We start from the raw sequence: 20,164 nt of genomic DNA on the forward strand, positions 1-20,164 counted from the left end.
GATTCCTGTCTGAATGTGGGACAGTGTTTTACTGATGCATTTCTGAATGTGGGACAGTGTTTTACTGATTCCTGTCTGAATGTGGCACAGTGTTTTACTGATGCATTTCTGAATGTGGGGCAGTGTTTTATTGATGCATTTCTGAATGTGGGGCAGTGTTTTATTGATGCATTTCTGAATGTGGGACAGTGTTTTACTGATTCCTGTCTGAATGTGGGACAGTGTTTTACTGATTCCTGTCCGAATGTGGGCAGTGTTTTACTGATTCCTGTCCGAATGTGGGACAGTGTTTTACTGATTCCTGTCTGAATGTGGGACAGTGTTTTACTGAAATACGTCCGAATGTGGGACAGTATTTAACTGATGCATGTCCGAATGTGGGACAGTGTTTTACTGATTCCTGTCTGAATGTGGGACAGTGTTTTACTGATTCCTGTCTGAATGTGGGACAGTGTTTTACTGATTCCTGTCTGAATGTGGGACAGTGTTTTACTGATTCCTGTCTGAATGTGGGACAGTGTTTTACTGATGCATGTCCGAATGTGAGACAGTGTTTTACTGATTCCTGTCTGAATGTGAGACAGTGTTTTACTGATTCCTGTCTGAATGTGAGACAGTGTTTTACTGATTCCTGTCTGAATGTGAGACAGTGTTTTACTGATTCCTGTCCGAATGTGGGACAGTGTTTTCCTGAAATACGTCTGAATGTGGGACAGTGTTTTACTGATTCCTGTCTGAATGTGGGACAGTGTTTTACTGATACGTATCTGAATGTGGGACAGTGTTTTACTGATGCATGTCCGAATGTGGGACAGTATTTTACTGATGCATGTCCGCATGTGGGACAGTGTTTTACTGATGCATGTCCGAATGTGGGACAGTGTTTTACTGATGCATGTCTGAATGTGGGACAGTGTTTTACTGATGCATGTCTGAATGTGGGACAGTGTTTTACTGATGCATGTCCGAATGTGGGACAGTGTTTTACTGATTCCTGTCCGAATGTGGGCAGTGTTTTACTGATTCCTGTCCGAATGTGGGACAGTGTTTTACTGATTCCTGTCTGAATGTGGGACAGTGTTTTACTGAAATACGTCCGAATGTGGGACAGTATTTAACTGATGCATGTCCGAATGTGGGACAGTGTTTTACTGATTCCTGTCTGAATGTGGGACAGTGTTTTACTGATTCCTGTCTGAATGTGGGACAGTGTTTTACTGATTCCTGTCTGAATGTGGGACAGTGTTTTACTGATACGTGTCTGAATGTGGGACAGTGTTTTACTGATGCAGGTCCGAATGTGAGACAGTGTTTTACTGATTCCTGTCTGAATGTGAGACAGTGTTTTACTGAAATACGTCTGAATGTGGGACAGTGCTTTACTGATGCATGTCTGAATGTGGGACAGTGTTTTACTGATTCTTGTCTGAATGTGAGACAGTGTTTTACTGATACATGTCTGAATGTGGGACAGTGTTTTACTGATTCCTGTCTGAATGTGGGACAGTGTTTTACTGATTCTTGTCTGAATGTGGGACAGTGTTTTACTGATGCATGTCTGAATGTGGGACAGTGTTTTACTGATGCATGTCCGAATGTGGGACAGTGTTTTACTGATTCTTGTCTGAATGTGGGACAGTGTTTTACTGAAATACGTCTGAATGTGGGACAGTGCTTTACTGATGCATGTCTGAATGTGGGACAGTGTTTTACTGATTCTTGTCTGAATGTGGGACAGTGTTTTACTGAAATACGTCTGAATGTGGGACAGTGTTTTACTGATTCTTGTCTGAATGTGGGACAGTGTTTTACTGAAATACGTCTGAATGTGGGACAGTGTTTTACTGAAGCATGTCTGAATGTGGGACAGTGTCTTACTGAAATACGTCTGAATGTGGGACAGTGTTTTCAAGATTCCTGTCTGAATGTGGGACAGTGTTTTACTGATGCATGTCTGAATGTGGGACAGTGTTTTACTGATTCCTGTCTGAATGTGGTTCAGTGTTTTCCTGATTCCTGTCTGAATGTGGGACAGTGTTTTACTGATGCATTTCTGAATGTGGGACAGTGTTTTACTGATTCCTGTCCGAATGTGGGACAGTGCTTTACTGAAATACGTCTGAATGTGGGTCAGTGTTTTACTGATTCCGGTCTGAATGTGGGACAGTGTTTTACTGATTCCTGTCCGAATGTGGGACAGTGTTTTACTGATTCCTGTCTGAATGTGGGACAGTGTTTTCCTGATTCCTGTCCGAATGTGGGACAGTATTTTACTGATTCCTGTCCGAATGTGGGACAGTGTTTTACTGATTCCTGTCTGAATGTGGGACAGTGTTTTACTCATTCCTGTCTGAATGTGAGACAGTGTTTTACTGATTCCTGTCTGAATGTGAGACAGTGTTTTACTGATTCCTGTCCGAATCTGGGACAGTGTTTTACTGATTCCTGTCCGAATGTGGGACAGTGTTTTACTGATTCCTGTCTGAATGTGAGACAGTGTTTTATTGATTCCTGTCCGAATGTGGGATCGTGTTTTACTGATTCCTGTCCGAATGTGGAACAGTGTTTTACTGATTCCTGTCCGAATGTGGGACAGTGTTTTACTGATGCATGTCCGAATGTGGGACAGTGTTTTACTGATTCCTGTCTGAATGTGGGACAGTGTTTTCCTGATGCATTTCTGAATGTGGGACAGTGTTTTACTGATTCCTGTCTGAATGTGGGACAGTGTTTTACTGATGCATTTCTGAATGTGGGACAGTGTTTTACTGATTCCTGTCTGAATGTGGCACAGTGTTTTACTGATGCATTTCTGAATGTGGGGCAGTGTTTTATTGATGCATTTCTGAATGTGGGACAGTGTTTTACTGATTCCTGTCTGAATGTGGGACAGTGTTTTACTGATTCCTGTCCGAATGTGGGCAGTGTTTTACTGATTCCTGTCCGAATGTGGGACAGTGTTTTACTGATTCCTGTCTGAATGTGGGACAGTGTTTTACTGAAATACGTCCGAATGTGGGACAGTATTTAACTGATGCATGTCCGAATGTGGGACAGTGTTTTACTGATTCCTGTCTGAATGTGGGACAGTGTTTTACTGATTCCTGTCTGAATGTGGGACAGTGTTTTACTGATTCCTGTCTGAATGTGGGACAGTGTTTTACTGATTCCTGTCTGAATGTGGGACAGTGTTTTACTGATGCATGTCCGAATGTGAGACAGTGTTTTACTGATTCCTGTCTGAATGTGAGACAGTGTTTTACTGATTCCTGTCCGAATGTGGGACAGTGTTTTCCTGAAATACGTCTGAATGTGGGACAGTGTTTTACTGATTCCTGTCTGAATGTGGGACAGTGTTTTACTGATACGTGTCTGAATGTGGGACAGTGTTTTACTGATGCATGTCCGAATGTGGGACAGTATTTTACTGATGCATGTCCGAATGTGGGACAGTGTTTTACTGATGCATGTCCGAATGTGGGACAGTGTTTTACTGATGCATGTCTGAATGTGGGACAGTGTTTTACTGATGCATGTCTGAATGTGGGACAGTGTTTTACTGATGCATGTCCGAATGTGGGACAGTGTTTTACTGATTCATGTCCGAATGTGGGACAGTGTTTTCCTGAAATACGTCTGAATGTGGGACAGTGCTTTACTGATGCATGTCTGAATGTGGGACAGTGTTTTACTGATTCTTGTCTGAATGTGAGACAGTGTTTTACTGATACATGTCTGAATGTGGGACAGTGTTTTACTGATTCCTGTCTGAATGTGGGACAGTGTTTTACTGATTCTTGTCTGAATGTGGGACAGTGTTTTACTGAAATACGTCTGAATGTGGGACAGTGTTTTACTGATGCATGTCTGAATGTGGGACAGTGTTTTCCTGATTCTTGTCTGAATGTGGGACAGTGTTTTACTGATGCATGTCTGAATGTGGGACAGTGTTTTACTGATGCATGTCCGAATGTGGGACAGTGTTTTACTGATTCTTGTCTGAATGTGGGACAGTGTTTTACTGAAATACGTCTGAATGTGGGACAGTGCTTTACTGATGCATGTCTGAATGTGGGACAGTGTTTTACTGATTCTTGTCTGAATGTGGGACAGTGTTTTACTGAAATACGTCTGAATGTTGGACAGTGTTTTACTGAAGCATGTCTGAATGTGGGACAGTGTTTTACTGATTCTTGTCTGAATGTGGGACAGTGTTTTACTGATACATGTCCGAATGTGGGACAGTGTTTTACTGATGCATGTCTGAATGTGGGACAGTGTCTTACTGAAATACGTCTGAATGTGGGACAGTGTTTTACTGATTCCTGTCTGAATGTGGGACAGTGTTTTCCTGATTCCTGTCTGAATGTGGTTCAGTGTTTTCCTGATTCCTGTCTGAATGTGGGACAGTGTTTTACTGATGCATGTCTGAATGTGGGACAGTGTTTTACTGATTCCTGTCTGAATGTGGTTCAGTGTTTTCCTGATTCCTGTCTGAATGTGGGACAGTGTTTTACTGATGCATTTCTGAATGTGGGACAGTGTTTTACTGATTCCTGTCTGAATGTGGGACAGTGTTTTACTGATGCATGTCCGAATGTGGGACAGTGTTTTCCTGATACATTTCTGATTGTTGGACAGTGTTTTACTGATGCATTTCTGAATGTGGGATAGTGTTTTACTGATGCATTTCTGAATGTGGGACAGTGTTTTACTGATGCATGTCTGAATGTGGGACAGTGTTTTACTGATTCCTGTCTGAATGTGGGACAGTGTTTTACTGATGCATTTCTGAATGTGGGACAGTGTTTTACTGATGCATGTCCGAATGTGGGACAGTGTTTTACTGAAATACGTCTGAATGTGGGACAGTGTTTTACTGATTCCTGTCTGAATGTGGGACAGTGTTTTACTGATGCATTTCTGATTGTGGGACAGTGTTTCACTGATGCATGTCCGAATGTGGGACAGTGTTTTCCTGATGCATTTCTGATTGTTGGACAGTGTTTTCCTGATGCATTTCGGATTGTTGGACGGTGTTTTACTGATGCATGTCTGAATGTGGGACAGTGTTTTCCCGTTCAATATCACAACGATTTACCGTGTTTTGCTGATTCCTGTCTGAAAGTGGGACAGTGTTTTGCTGATTCTTGTCTGAAAGTGGAACAGTATTTTACTGATACGTGTCTGAACGTGCGTCAGTGTATTACTGAAATGCGTCTGAATATGGGTCAGTGCTTACCTGTTTTGTGTCTGAACGTGAGACCGCGTTTTACTGTTTTGTGTCTGAATTGGCTCGGTGTTTTCCTGTTTTGTGTCTGAATGGGAACGGTTTTTTTTCTGTTTTGTGTCTGAATGTGGTCCAGTGTTTTACTGATACATGTCTATATGGGATGGGCAATAAATGCTGGCCTTGCCAGCGACGCGCATGTCCCATGAACGAATAAAAAAAAATGTGAAACAGCGTCTTACTGATACATGTCTGAATGTGGGTGAGTGTTTTATTGGGAGAGGAGTGGGAACAAGGATTCACAATTGTCAGAAAAGATAGTTGAGGTGTGTGACCAGAAGAGTGGCTGCTAAAGGAGCAGGAAGACACGCTGGCATTGGTTTTCTGTGCTGAGCAGTTCTAATAGTGGATTCACAGATGTTACCAGCAGAGATAAATTCAGTAGCAGAGAAGGAAAAGTAATCGTATAACAGCACTGAAACACTCTGTGTCTAAATCCGCTTCCATGCCAGAATTTGCTATTGTGGCATGGTCTTCATGGTACAAATTACCACTCACGCTTGCAGAATGGTGCAGGGGAAATTGCATAGAAACAAAGAAAATAGGAGCAGGAGTAGGCCATTCGGCCCTCTGAGCCTGCTCCCCATTCAATATGATCATGGCTGATCCTCTATCTCAATACCATATTCCCGCACTCTCCCCATCCCCCTTGATGCCTTTTGTGTCTAGAAATCTATCTAGTTCCTTCTTAAATATATTCAGTGACTTGGCCTCCAAAGCCTTCTGTGGTAGAGAATTCCACAGGTTCACCACCCTCTGAGTGAAGAAATTTCTCCTCATCTCAGTCCTAAATGTCCTACCCCGTATCCTGAGACTGTGACCCCTCGTTCTGGACCCCCCAGCCAAGGGAAACATCCTCCTTGCATCCAGTCTGTCTGGCCCTGTCAGAATTTTGTGTGTTTCAATGAGATCCCCTCTCATTCATCTAAACGTGAGTGAATACAGGCCTAGTCGACCCAATCTCTCCTCATACAACAGTCCTGCCATCCCAGGAATCAGTCTGGTGAACCTTCACTGCACTCCCTCTATGGCAAGTATATCCTTTCTTAGGTAAGGAGACCAAAACTGCACACAATACTCCAGGTGTGGTCTCACCAAGGCACTGTATAACTGCAGTAAGACATCCTTGCTCCTGTACTCAAATCCTCTTGCAATGAAGGCCAACATACCATTCGCCTTCCTAACTGCTTGCTTTCAGTGACTGGTGTACAAGAACACCTCGGTCCCTTTGTACATCAACATTTCCCAATCTATCACCATTTAAATAATACTCTGCCTTTCTGTTTTTCCTTCTGAAGTGGATAACTTCACATTTATCCACATTATATTGCATCTGCCATGTATTTGCCCACTCACTCAACTTGTCTAAATCGCCTTGTAGCCTCTTTGCATCCTCCTCACAACTCACAATCTCACCTAGTTTTGTGTCGTCAGCAAACTTGGAAATATTACATTTGGTTCCCTCATCCAAATCATTGATATATATTGTGACTAGCTGGGGCCCAAGCACTGATCCCTGCAGGACCCCACTAGTCACCGCCTGCCACCCCGAAAAAGACCCATTTATTCCTCCTCTCTGTTTCCTGTCTGTTAACCAATTCTCAATCCATGCCACTATATTACCACCAATCCCATGTGCTTTAATTTTGCACACTAACCTCTTATGTGGGACTTTATCAAAGGCCTTCTTAAAATCCAAATAAACTACATCCACTGGTTCTTCCTTACCTATTCTATCAGTTACACCCTCAAAAAAACTCCAGTAGGTTTGTCAAACACTATTTCCCTTTCATAAATCCATGTTGACTTTGTGTAATCCCGTTGATATTTTCTACTTTTTTACCAGCGATTAGTTAAATGAAAGGAACCACAATAGCTATAGAAACTTACAAAGATAATTCTTGTATAAGGGCTGGTTCCTCGATCTGGCGTTGTCAGCGTGGAGCGGTGCTCACAGGGACCACAGCTTAGGCAATGGCAGGCAGCAGCTCACGATTCTCTATCCATTAATGGGTGCCCACCATTTCCCAAGCCGTGGTTCCTGCGAGCATCACTTTCCACTGGGAGCATGGATCGCTAAACTAATATAGACTGCACTTCTTTAATTGGTTTAAGTTGGGGATATGGCATGTATGCGAGCTAAAAATAGTTATATTTTTTCCCAGAGGCAAGGGGTCAAATTTGAGATGGGCAGCCTACATCGCAGCAATGTGCACTGGAGCTAGGGGGCTTTGTAGAGTGGGGCAACTGTTATGAGGGAAAACTGCATGCAGGGGGCCTATAAAGGCAGGAGGTTGTATGTGCATAATATTTTTCGTAGCCCGTATTGCAAAAGGAAATATCATGTTACCTGATAGGAATGTCGTTCATTACTTCTCGAAACATGGAGGGAGACACGATAGGATCACAATCACTGGGCAGCAATGGGTCCTTGCCTCTGTCGATCGCCTTCCGCTCCAGAAGCCAGCGATTAAATGAGTCACGAGGTGGATCGATGCCTGCCAGAGCAATCAAACTGACGTTAAATGGGATTCACAGACTCTTCTCAAATACAACAGAGTTGGGAATCTTGTCTGAAGAGGGATTGTTTCCAGGGTTTCTGGGGAAGAGAGGATCAAAATTCCATTTCCTCATAGCTCAAGCAGCAGCTGCTAGGTACGATGCGGTAAAACCTGACCTCAGCTGGCCCATCACTAACTAATGTCTCCTGAGTACATCAGGTGACGGAATCACAGTTCTTTAACTGAAAGCAGATGCCACATAAGCAATGGAACAACTGAAAATCAATGGGACACCTGTCCCTTAAAAATTCTTTAAGTTGGTACAGGCAGCAGAGCCATACAGCATAGAGTATTCCAAATTTGATTCTTGGTCTGTGCTGTTGGCTGATTTAAGCCCAGGTGGCAGTAGAGACACTACAACTAGCCTCAATTGTAGAAGGCTTGAGTTCCTGCTCCCTCCTGATTGCTGTCCAGTGACCCACACTGGAAAGTTCACATTGGATTTTGGGTGAGGACAGGATCGGTTTGGCTGTGTTGCCCCCCAAAGTCAACTAGCCTGCCAACACTCACTGTCTAGGCTGACACATAAGGCAAGGTACCAGAGGGTGATGGGTGCCTAGCAAGACTCAGAACCTTACGGAGAGGTGGGCAATATGTGGACAAAAAAATTACTTACAAAGTCTCCTTTAGTTATTTGAAAGAAAGACTTGCATTTCTATAGTGCCTTTCATGGACATCCCAAAGCACTTCACAGCCAATTAAGTACTTTTGAAGTATAGTCACTGTTGCAACGTAGGGCAGTATGGTGGCCAATTTGTCCACAGCAAGCTCCCACAAACAACAATGAGATAAATGACCTGATAACCTATTTTAGTGATGTTGGTTAATGGATGAATGTTGGCCAGGACACCGGGAAGAACTCCCCTGTTCTTATTCAAATAGTGCAATGGGATCTTTTACATCCACCTGAGAGGGCAGACTGAGCCTTGGTTTGACGTCTTATCCGAAAAATGTCATCTCCGACAGTGCAGCACTCCCTCAGTACTGCACTGTTATGTCAGCCTAGATTATGTGCTCAAGTCGCTGGAGTAGGACTCAAACCCACGACCTTCTGAATCAGAGGTGAGAGTGCTACCCACTGAGGCACGGCTGACAGCTTTGAATCAGAAGAAGCATTTTAGCACCAAGTTAAGTGGAGACTGTGTCCCCTATTTGCTCTTGCTCAAGAACATGCATCGTTTGTCAAAAGCCCCAAATCCCTTATGGCAGATAGAAAGGATGGGAAAATAAAGCATTCTACACAAGAATAAAAACTACAGCCTGAAGCATGTATTTTTTGCTTTTTATTCTTCTTTATGATTTTTTTTTGCTTATCAAGATGAGCAACATCAGTGCATGGAACAGAAGACTTTTGTACCCTTGCCAGTTGTAGAGATTACCTTCTCTCTGTTGGCACAGCTCCTGGTAGTGTTGTCTCAGTTTCACTGTCAGCTGTGCTCGTAACATCTCCACGTCTGGATGTGGTGGGAGCACCTCGATTGGAGCACGCTCTTTAATCACTGCGTTAGTTGGAATATCAAGGTCCCAGTACACACTGCAACACAGATTGTACTTTGTGATTCACATAATCCAAGTTTACACCATCATTCTCTCACATCTAGATAATTCTCGATATGGGTCCACCTGATTTATAAAATGCACATGGCTGAACTCTATATAGACCCATATCATTGCTAAAATCAAATAACGCCCCCCCCCACTTAAACTCTGCTGATATTACAGATGTTTAGCTGAACCTCGGCTGTTCATTACGGTGTAATCGGTGTATATAATAATTAATTTAAAAAGATCAAGTTACTGGGCCCATGTCCCTTGGTTCAGCCGTATTTATGCAACTTTCCACTCACATTTGGGCACTGTTTGCTTCTGCACCATCTGTGATTAGCAACCTTAGGTACAGACTCCTCAACCTTCACTAGGGTCACCAACTCTGGGTGATAAACCTCCAGGAATACATCACATGACCTTCCACCTCCAACTGTCCTGCCCAGTCAAACAACCTCTTTCCCCATCTCCAATATTTTTATAACTAATCAATGAAAATGTTTAAAGAAAATGAAAAAAATACTTTTTTTTAATGCTCCTCTGGGTTGCTCGCAGCAATATTCAGGAGATTAATTTTTAATTCTTGGAGACTCCAGGACAAGCCTGAAGGATTGGCAATCTTAACCTTCACAGAGAAGCAGAAATTTGTAACATCCTGGAGTGAAGACACTGTCCCTCTAAGGACATTACGAGTCAAGTTGAACTTCTGCTGTTCTATATATTCTGTACTAAAGAATGCTCTGCCTGAAAGGGCGGTGGAAGCGGATTCAATAGTAACTTTCAAAAGGGAATTGGATAAATACTTCAAAAGGAAAAATTTGCAGGGCTATACAGAAAGAGCAGGGGAGTGAAACTAAGTAGATAGCTCATTCAGAGCCGGCACAGGTATGATGGGCTGAATGGCCTCCTTCTGTGCTGTAAGATTCAATGATACTAAGATGTTGCTCTGGGCTGGGCTGTGTCAAGAGGGGGGCGGGGTTAATATCGAGGTCATGGTAATTGTCATCCCCCACAGGTGAAGAGCACCTGAGATAAACAGTCTGACTTCACCCACTTTGCTGAGGTAGACTTTTGTCTCCTTCACAACAGCAACTTTAACCACTAGTTTATTAGCTTTTGTTCTCAGATGCAGTTCTCTTTCAGACGGTCTCAATCATCCGAATGGGAATCCAGCTGCTAAGAATGTTTAAGCTTGGAACAGTAAACAAACAAGGGCACAATAAACTCTGGAGATACTGTTCCCACTGAGAGTCACACAATAATATGCCTGACTCGTGTTCCAACAAAAAGCATAGAATTATAGAAAGGTTACAGCATGGAAGGAGACAATTCAGCCCATCGAGTCTATGCGAGAGCAATCCAGTTAGTCCCACTCCCCCGCCCTTTCCCCGTAGCCCTGCAATTTTTTTCCTTTCAAGTACTTCTCCAGTTCCCTTTTGAAGGCCATGATTGAATCTGCCTCCACCACCCCCTCGGGCAGTGCATTCCAGATCCTAACCACTCGCTGCGTAAAAAAGCTTTTCCTCATGACACCTTTGGTTCTTTTGCCAATCACCTTAAATCTGTGTCCTCTTGTTCTTGACCCTTCCACCAATGGGAACAGTTTCTCTCTATCTACTCTGTCTAGACCCTTCATGATTTTAAATACCTCTATCAAATCTCCTCTTAACCTTCTCTGTTCCAGGAGAGCAACCCCAGCTTCTCCAGTCTATCCACGTAACTAAAATCCCTCATCCCTGGAATCATTCTAGTAAACCTCTTCTGCATCCTCTCTAAGGCCTTCACATCTTTCCTAAAGTGCGGTGCCCAGATGTGGTCAAACCACTGTTTTATAAAGGTTCATCATGACTTCCTTGCTTTTGTACTCTATGCCTCTATTTATAAAGCCCAGGATCCCGTATGCTTTTTTAACCACTTTCTCAACCTGCCCTGCCACATTTAACGATTTGTGCACATATACCCCCAGATCTCTCTGTTCATGTGCCCCTTTTAGAATTGTGCCCTCTAGTTTATATTGCCTCTCTTCCTTCTTTCTACCGAAATGTATCATTTTGCATTTTTCTGCGTTAAATTTCATCTGCCATGTGTCTGTCCATTCCACCAGCCTGTCTATATCCTCTTGAAGTCTATCACTATCCTCCTCACTGTTCACTATACTTCCATGTTTTGTGTTATATATATCTCTATATCTATCTATCCAGATAGGTAGATATAGAGAGATATATAAAAATAGCTTGGCTCAGTTGATAGCACTCTCACCTCAGAAGGATGTGGGTTCAAGCTGCACTCCAACAGTTGAGTACACAGTCAAGACTCTAGGCTACCATTACAGCACAGTACTGAGGGAGTACTACAATGTCAGCGGTGCTGTGCTTCAGATGAGAGGTTAAACCAAGGGCCTGCATTCTTGATTGGTGATTTAGCTGGAAATTAGAGAGTTCATAGTACTATTCAAGGCTCCTATAACCAAAAACAGGTTAACTGACCATTCGTCTCATTGCCATTTGAGAGATCTTTCTGTGCACAGATGGCTTCCACATGTGCCTATGTAACAACAGTCACTGCACTTTAAAGCAATTCAATATATGTGAAGATCATTAAGATGGTTCTGTGAAAACTGGTCAGGCACTATATAAATGCAAGTCTTTCTTTTCAATATTATTTCCAGGTCAGATTCAAGCAACAAACCTACACCTGGTTTGGATTTGAGCAATAATGTTACACCAACTTACCTTTGAATACAAGCACTGAACATGGTCAGATTTTAGCAAAAAGACTACTCCAGCTTAGATTTCTGTAACAGTATTTCTCCAACTTTGATCTGAGTACCAATATTACTCAAATATTGATTTGAGTACCAATACTACTCCAGTTTGATTTGAGTACCAAAACTACTCAAGCTATGATTGGAGTACCAATATCACTCAAGTATTGATTTAAATAACAATACCACTCAGGTATTGATTTGAGTACCAACACTACTCCAAGTTTGATCTTATAGGTTTGATCTGAGTTCCAATACTACTCCAGGTTTGATCTGAGTACAAATACTACTCCAGGTTTGATCTGAGTACCAATACTACTCCAGGTTTGATCTGAGTACCAATACTACTCCAGGTTTGATCTGAGTACCAATACTACTCCAGGTTTGATCTGAGTACCAATACTACCCTAGGTTGATCTGAGTACCAATGCTACTCTAGGTTTGATCTGAGTACCAACACTACTCTCAGCTTGATCTGAGTACCACTACTACTCTAGGTTTGATCTGAGTACCACTACTACTCTAGGTTTGATCTGAGGACCAACACTACTTCAGGTTTGATTTGAACATAGGAACAGGAGTAGGCCATTCAGCCCCTCGTGCCTGTTCCGCCATTTGATAAGATCATGGCTGATCTGTGATCTAACTCCATATACCTGCCTTTAGCCCATATCCCTTAATACCTTTGGTTGCCAAAAAGCTATCTATCTCAGATTTAAATTTAGCAATTGAGCTAGTATCAATTGCCGTTTGCAGAAGAGAGTTCCAAACTTCTACCACCCTTTGTGTGTAGAAATGTTTTCTAATCTCACTCCTGAAAGGTCTGGCTCTAATTTTTAGACTGTGCCCCCTACTCCTAGAATACCCAACCAGCGGAAATAGTTTCTCTCTATCCACCCTATCCGTTCCCCTTAATATGTTATAAACTTCAATCAGATCACCCCTTAACCTTCGAAACTCTAGAGAATACAACCCCAATTTGTGTAATCTCTCCTCGTAACTTAACCCTTGAAGTCCGGGTATCATTCTGGTAAACCTACGCTGCACTCCCTCCAAGGCCAATATGTCCTTCCGAAGGTGCAGTGCCCAGAACTGCTCACAGTACTCCAGGTGCGGTCTAACCAGGATTTTGTATAGCTGCAGCATAACTTCTGCCCCCTTGTACTCTAGTCCTCTAGATATAAAGGCCAGCATTCCATTAGGCTTATTGATTATTTTCTGCACCTGTTCATGACACTTCAATGATCTATGTACCTGAACCCCTAAGTCCCTTTGGACATCCACTGTTTTTAACTTTTTACCATTTAGAAAGAACCCTGTTCTATCCTTTTTTGATCCAAAGTGGATGACCTCACATTTGCCTACATTGAATTCCATTTGCCACAGTTTTGCCCATTCACCTAATCTATCAATATCCCATTGTAATTTTATGTTTTCATCTACACTGCTTACAATGCCACCAATCTTTGTGTCATCGACAAACTTAGATGTGAGACTTTCTATGCCTTCATCTAAGTCGTTAATAAATATTGTGAATAATTGAGGCCCCAAGACAGATCCCTGCGGGACTCCACTCGTCACATCCTGCCAATGTGAGTACCTTCCCATTATCCCTACCCTCTGTCGCCTTTCGCTCAGCCAACTTCCTAACCAAGTCCGTACTTTTCCCTCGATTCCATGGGCTTCTGGAAGTCCATATAAATAACATCTATTGACATTCCCCTGTCCACTACTTTAGTCACCTCTTCAAAAAATTCAATCAGGTTTGTCAGGCACGACCTACCTTTCACAAATCCATGCTGGCTCTCTCTGATTAACTGAAAATTCTCGAGGTGTTCAGTCACCCTATCCTTAATTATAGACTCCAGCATTTTCCCCACAACAGATGTTAAGCTAACTGGTCTATAATTCCTTGGTTTCCCTCTCTCTCCTTTCTTAAAAAGCGGAGTGACATGTGCAATTTTCCAATCTAGAGGACAGTTCCTGAATCTAGAGAAGTTTGAAAGATTATAGTTAGGGCCTCTGCAATGTGCTCACCTACTTCCTTTGAAACCCTGGGATGGAAACCATCTGGTCCTGGGGATTTGTCACTCTTTAGTGCTATTATTTTCTTCATTACTGTTACTTTACCTATGTTAATTTTATTGAGTCCCTGTACCCAATTCAGTATTAGTTTTCTTGGGATTTCCGGCATGCTATCCTCTTTTTCTACTGTAAATACTGACGCAAAGTAATTGTTCAACATGTCCACCATTTCCCCTATCCCCATTTTCAGTTTTTAAAGGGTCAACACTGCTCCTGACCACCCTCTTTTTCCTAATATAACTATAAAAGTTCTTCGTATTGGTTTTGATATCCCTTGCAAGTTTCTTTTCATACTCTCTTTTTGTAGCCCTTACTATCTGTTTTGTGACCCCTTGTTGATCTTTGCATCTTTCCCGTTCGCCAGGATCTGTGCCATTTTTTGCCTTTTTTTATGCCCTTTCCTTATGTCTTATACTGTCCCTTACCTCTTTAGTTGTCCATGGCTGTTTTGAGTACCAATACTACTCTAGGTTTAGAATCATAGAACATTTATGGCACAGAAGGAGGCCATTCAGCCCATCGTGTCCATGCCGGCTGAGAAACAAGCCACCCAGCCTAATCCCACTTTCCCGCATTTGGTCCGTAGGCCTGCAGGTCACGGCTCTGCAGGTGTACATCCAGGTATTTTTTAAAATAAGTTGAGGGTTTCTGCCTCTCCCACCCTCTCAGGCAGTGAGTTCCAGACCCCCACCACCCTCTGGGTGGAAAAAAAATTCCTCATTTCCACTTTAAATCTATGTCCCCTGGTTATTGACCCCTCCACTAAGGGAAATAGGTCCTCCCTATCCACTCTATCCAGTCCCCTCATAATTTTGTACACCTCAATCAAATCACCCCCAGTCTCCTCTGTTCCAAGGAAAACAACCCCAGCCTATCCAATCTGTAATCATAGCTAAAATTCTCCAGTCCTGGCAACATTCTCATAAATCTCCTCTGAATCCTCTCTAATGCAATTACATCCTTCCTGTAATGTGGTGACCAGAACTCTGCGCAGTACTCAAGCTATAGCCTAATTAGTGTTTTATACAGTTCCACCATAACATCCCTGCTTTTATATTCTATGCCTCGGCTAACAAAGGAAAGTATTCCATATGCCTTCTTAACCGCCTTATCTACCTGTCCTGCAACCTTCAGGGATCTGTGGACATGCACTCCAAGGTCCCTCACTTCCTCTACACCTCTCAGTATCCTCCCATTTATTGTGTATTCCCTTGCCTTGTTTGGTCTCCCCAAATGCATTACCTCACACTTCTCCGGATTGAACTCCATTTGCCACTTTTCTGCCCATCTGACCAGTCCACTGATATCTTCCTGCAGTCTACAGCTTTCCTCCTCACTGTCAACCACACGACCTATCTTTGTGTTGTCTGCAAATTTCTTAATCATGCCCCCTACGTTTAAGTCCAAATTGTTAATATATACCACAAAAAGCAAAGGACCCAGTACCAAGCCCTGCGGCACCCCGCTGGAAACAATCTTCCAGTCGCAAACCCGTCGACCATTACTCTTTGCTTCCTACCACTGAGCCAATTTTGGATCCAATTTGCCACTTTCCCTTGGATCCCATGGGCCTTTACTTTTTTGACCAATCTTCCATGTGGGACCTTGTCAAAAGCCTCGCTAAAATCGACGTAGACTACTACATCAATTGTGCTACCCTCATCGATCCTCCTTGTCACCTCCTCGAAAAATTCAATCAAGTTAGCCAGACACAACCTCCCCTTAACAAATCCATGCTGACTGTCCTTGATTAACCCGTGCCTTTCTAAGTGACAGTTTATCCTGTCCCTCAGAATTGATTCCAATAATTTGCCCACCATCGAGGTTAGGCTGACTGGCCTGTAATTACTCGGTCTATCCTTCGCTCCCTTGTTAAACAACGGTACAATCCTCAAATCCTCCGGCACTACGTCTGTATCCAGTGAAGTTTGGAAAATGATTGTTAAAGCCTCCGCTATTTCCTCCCTGGCTTCTTTTAACAGCCTGGGATACATTTCATCCGGCCCTGGTGATTTATCCACTTTCAAAGATGCTAATCCCCTTAATACTTCCTCTCTCACTATGTTTGTCCCATCCAATATTTCACACTCCTCCTCCTTAACTTCAATCCCTGTATCATCCCTCTCCTTTGTGAAGACAGATGCAAAGTATTCATTAAGAACCATACACACATCTTCTGCCTCCACACATAGTTTATCTTTTTGGTCTCTAATAGGCCCTACTTTTTCCTTAGTTATCCTCTTGCTCATAATGTATTTATAAAAAATCTTTGATATTACCTGCTAATATTTTTTCATGCCCTCTTTTTGCTTTCCTAATTTCCTTTTTAACTTCACCCCTGCACTTTATATACTCCTCTAAGCTTTCCGTAGTATTGAGTTCCCGGTGTCTATCATAGGCTTTCTTTTTCTGCCTTATCTAACCCTGAATGCTTCTTGACATCCTAGGGGCTCTAGATTTGGCAGCCCCTCCCTTTTTCTTTGTGGGAACATGTTTACCCTGAACCCCTTGAATCACCCCTTTGATCTGAGTACCAATACTACTCTAGGTTTGATCACAGTACCAATACTACTCTAGGATTGATCTGAGTACCAATACTACTCTAGGATTGATCTGAGTAACAATACTACTCTAGGTTTGATCACAGTACCAACACTACTCTAGGTTTGATCACAGTACCAATACTACTCTAGGTTTGATCTGAGTGCCAATACTACTCTAGGATTGATCTGAGTACCAATACTACTCTAGGTTTGATCTGAGTACCAATACTACTCTAGGATTGATCTGAGTATCAATACTACTCTAGGATTGATCACAGTACCAATACTACTCTAGGATTGATCTGAGTACCAATACTACTCTAGGATTGATCTGAGTATCAATGCTACTCTAGGTTTGATCACAGTACCAACACTACTCTAGGTTTGATCACAGTACCAACACTACTCTAGGTTTGATCTGAGTGCCAATACTACTCTAGGATTGATCTGAGTATCAATACTACTCTAGGTTTGATCACAGTACCAATACTACTCTAGGATTGATCTGAGTATCAATACTACTCTAGGTTTGATCACAGTACCAATACTACTCTAGGTTTGATCACAGTACCAATACTACTCTAGGTTTGATCACAGTACCAATCCTACTCTAGGTTTGATCACAGTACCAATACTACTCTAGGATTGATCTGAGTATCAATACTACTCTAGGTTTGATCACAGTACCAATACTACTCTAGGTTTGATCACAGTACCAATACTACTCTAGGTTTGATCACAGTACCAATACTACTCTAAGTTTGATTCGAGTAACAATTGGGTTGATCTTTATTCATGGCGAGAGCAGACGGCAATTCCTTCCTGGAGTCATTGTTGGAGGCCATTTTATCCATTATTCCAATGACTAAACTCCACACAGTTCTGTGCAACAAATATAAGCATTAAATGTCCCAGAGATTCCCACTCCCTCACAGTCTCAATTTGAGGATAAGCACTCACGCAGTAGGACGGATAGGTGCAATCACAGATGATGAAGATGAGGAGGAGGACGACGATGCTGAGGATGATGATGGTGATGGTGACGGTGCTGGCTGTTGCTTATCATCAGCTGAATTGGATCCACTTGTTCGGGATACAGGTGTGCTAGGAGTGCCAGCGGCAATGGGAGAAATAGGAATTGTCGGAGTTGTGGGAGTTAATGGCGCATCTACCTGTCGAAAAAAGTAGAAATAGAATAAAAATAATATATTATATTCAACAATTTCAGTCACAACAATCTCCAACAGTTAGGCCCAAGAGAAGTCGTGCTCTGAACCTGGAGAACTTAACCCAATGCAACATTCGGCTATAGGTTTATGTTGCTCTTTGATGGTAGTGCAAACCAGGCAGTAGCGAATCAACAGCCTGCTTTGCACCCCACCTGACTTTCTTTTCCATTTACTTCACTAATTTCACCCCTAACCTCTCTAATGAAGGTGCAACTTGTCTGCTGTCACAAAGTCAATACAAAGGATTACATGGCAATGTCACTTAAACCAAATGAGAACCAATGGCCCCGATATTAACGGGGAGGTGGGGAATGCTGTAATCAGCCGAAGAACTCGGCAAGGCCGGGAACGTGGAGGCCCTGCCAATCTTAACGGGAGGGTCTATCCGTGATCGGGGCCGGAGTGGGGTCATGCCATGATCGGGAGGGTATCCCGGTTCAAGGCATGCTCAAGGCTTCCTTGTGAGGCCCCGAGGAGCACCTGTCCCTCCTGGCCCACAGGAAACCTGGCTGGTTTTGCCTGACGAAGGAGCCAACACTTCCCCCTCCCTGCTCAGGCCTCTGGTTGATATTGTAGATCGGGTCCTGTTGACATCATCGGATCCGATCTGCATATTTAAAGCAGGATCCTGCTTCCTTCCTGCGGGTGTCCTGCTTGCCTGCTCAATAAAGGATAATATGGTATTATTTTGAGGGGGATGCAAGAGCAGAGGGACAAATCGTTGAAGGTGGCAGGGCAAGTTGATAAAGCGGTTAAGAAAGCATATGGGATTGTTGGCTTTGTAAATAGAAGCACTGAATATAAAACAAGGGAATTATGCTGAACCTTTACAAATCATTGGTTAGGCCTCAGCTGGAGTATTGTGTCCAATTCTGGGCACCACACTTTAAGAAGTATATCAAGGCCTTGGAGAGGGTGCAGAGGAGGTTTACCAGGATGATACCAGGGATGAGGGACTTCAGTTATGTGGAGAGACTGGAGAAACTGGGATTATTCTCCTTAGAGCAGCGAAGGTTAAGGGGAGAACCAATAGAGGTATTCAAAATTATGAAGGGTTTTGATAGAGCAAATAGGGACAAACTGTTTCCTCTGGCAAGTGAGTCGGTAACCAATTTAAAATAATTGGCAAAAGAACTACAGGGGAAATGATAATTTTTTCACAGAGGGTTGTTACGATCTGGAACACACTTCCTGAAAGGGAGGTGGAATCAGATTCCATCGGAACTTTCAAAAGGCAATTGGACATGTACTTGAAGAGGGCTAATTTACAGGGTTATGGGGAAAAATCTGGGGTGTGGGACTAAATTGGACAGCTCTTTCAAAGAGCCAGCACAGGCACGACGGGCCGAATGGCTTCCTTCTGTGCTGTAAGAGTCCATGATTCTGTAATATGGGGACAGGACGGGAAGGAAGCAGGATCGGTGGGGGTGACTCCTCGTTATTTTAACCGCCCTTGTCTGGTTTCCGCCAGATGGGGGCAGTTAAAATCTGGGCCGATGTCTCAACCTGTGGAGTGCTGACATTACAACATCTTACAGGACTGTGAGGTATTATTTATTTTTTCTGGATTTAATTCCATGTGTTCTTTTGCCTGCAAAGATGACTCTGTACAATACATATATTTGGGGCCTCCAGCACGTGACCCGACGGACTTTGGTTTCAGTCTTGATTTCTAACATGTAGAATTGTCACCAACATTAAACACGAGCTTTTCCTGCACTTAGCTGCAGACTCTTCACCTCATTCGCAGTTTGCCATTTACAGAGAGTGTATCTATCCCAGAATACAAGAACACAGAGAATGCAATCCCTCTGGTCACTTTCAAAAGGAAACGGGATAAATACTTGAAGGGGAAAAATTTGCAGGGCTATGGGGAAAGGGAAGGGACTAATTGGATAGCTCTTTCAAAGAACCGGCACAGGCAGGATGGGCTGAATGGCGTCCTTCTGAGTTGTCAGATTCTATGATTCTATGTGTAGCAACATCCTAAGTATGTTTGTGGAGAGTTCCTCTGTTGGCTATTTCTAAAAGAACACATTTATGATTTCACAATTTCACTAGAAATACCCAAGAGTTAATCTTCCAGAAGGCATTCATCGCACTGCAATACAATGCGATCAGAGGAATTTTGCCCCAGTTAATCACAA

At 42.9% G+C, this 20,164-nt stretch overlaps 1 protein-coding gene across 5 annotated transcripts in view; it reads right to left on the reverse strand.

Annotated features, from left to right (window-relative positions):
- Nucleotides 1-20,164, reverse strand: part of pcif1 (phosphorylated CTD interacting factor 1) — a 144,725-nt gene that overhangs the window by 65,360 nt on the left and 59,201 nt on the right. For all 5 annotated transcript variants that reach the window (XM_068000744.1, XM_068000743.1, XM_068000742.1 and 2 more), the window contains exons 5-7: nt 17,749-17,960; nt 9,231-9,385; nt 7,641-7,788 (exon numbers count right to left, since the gene is read on the reverse strand). In XM_068000744.1, the coding sequence (XP_067856845.1) occupies nt 7,641-7,788; nt 9,231-9,385; nt 17,749-17,960 (515 nt within the window). The remainder of the gene's footprint in view (nt 1-7,640; nt 7,789-9,230; nt 9,386-17,748; nt 17,961-20,164) is intronic.

Source organism: Heptranchias perlo, chromosome 19 (genome assembly GCF_035084215.1).
Source record: "Heptranchias perlo isolate sHepPer1 chromosome 19, sHepPer1.hap1, whole genome shotgun sequence".
NCBI lineage: Eukaryota > Metazoa > Chordata > Chondrichthyes > Hexanchiformes > Hexanchidae > Heptranchias > Heptranchias perlo.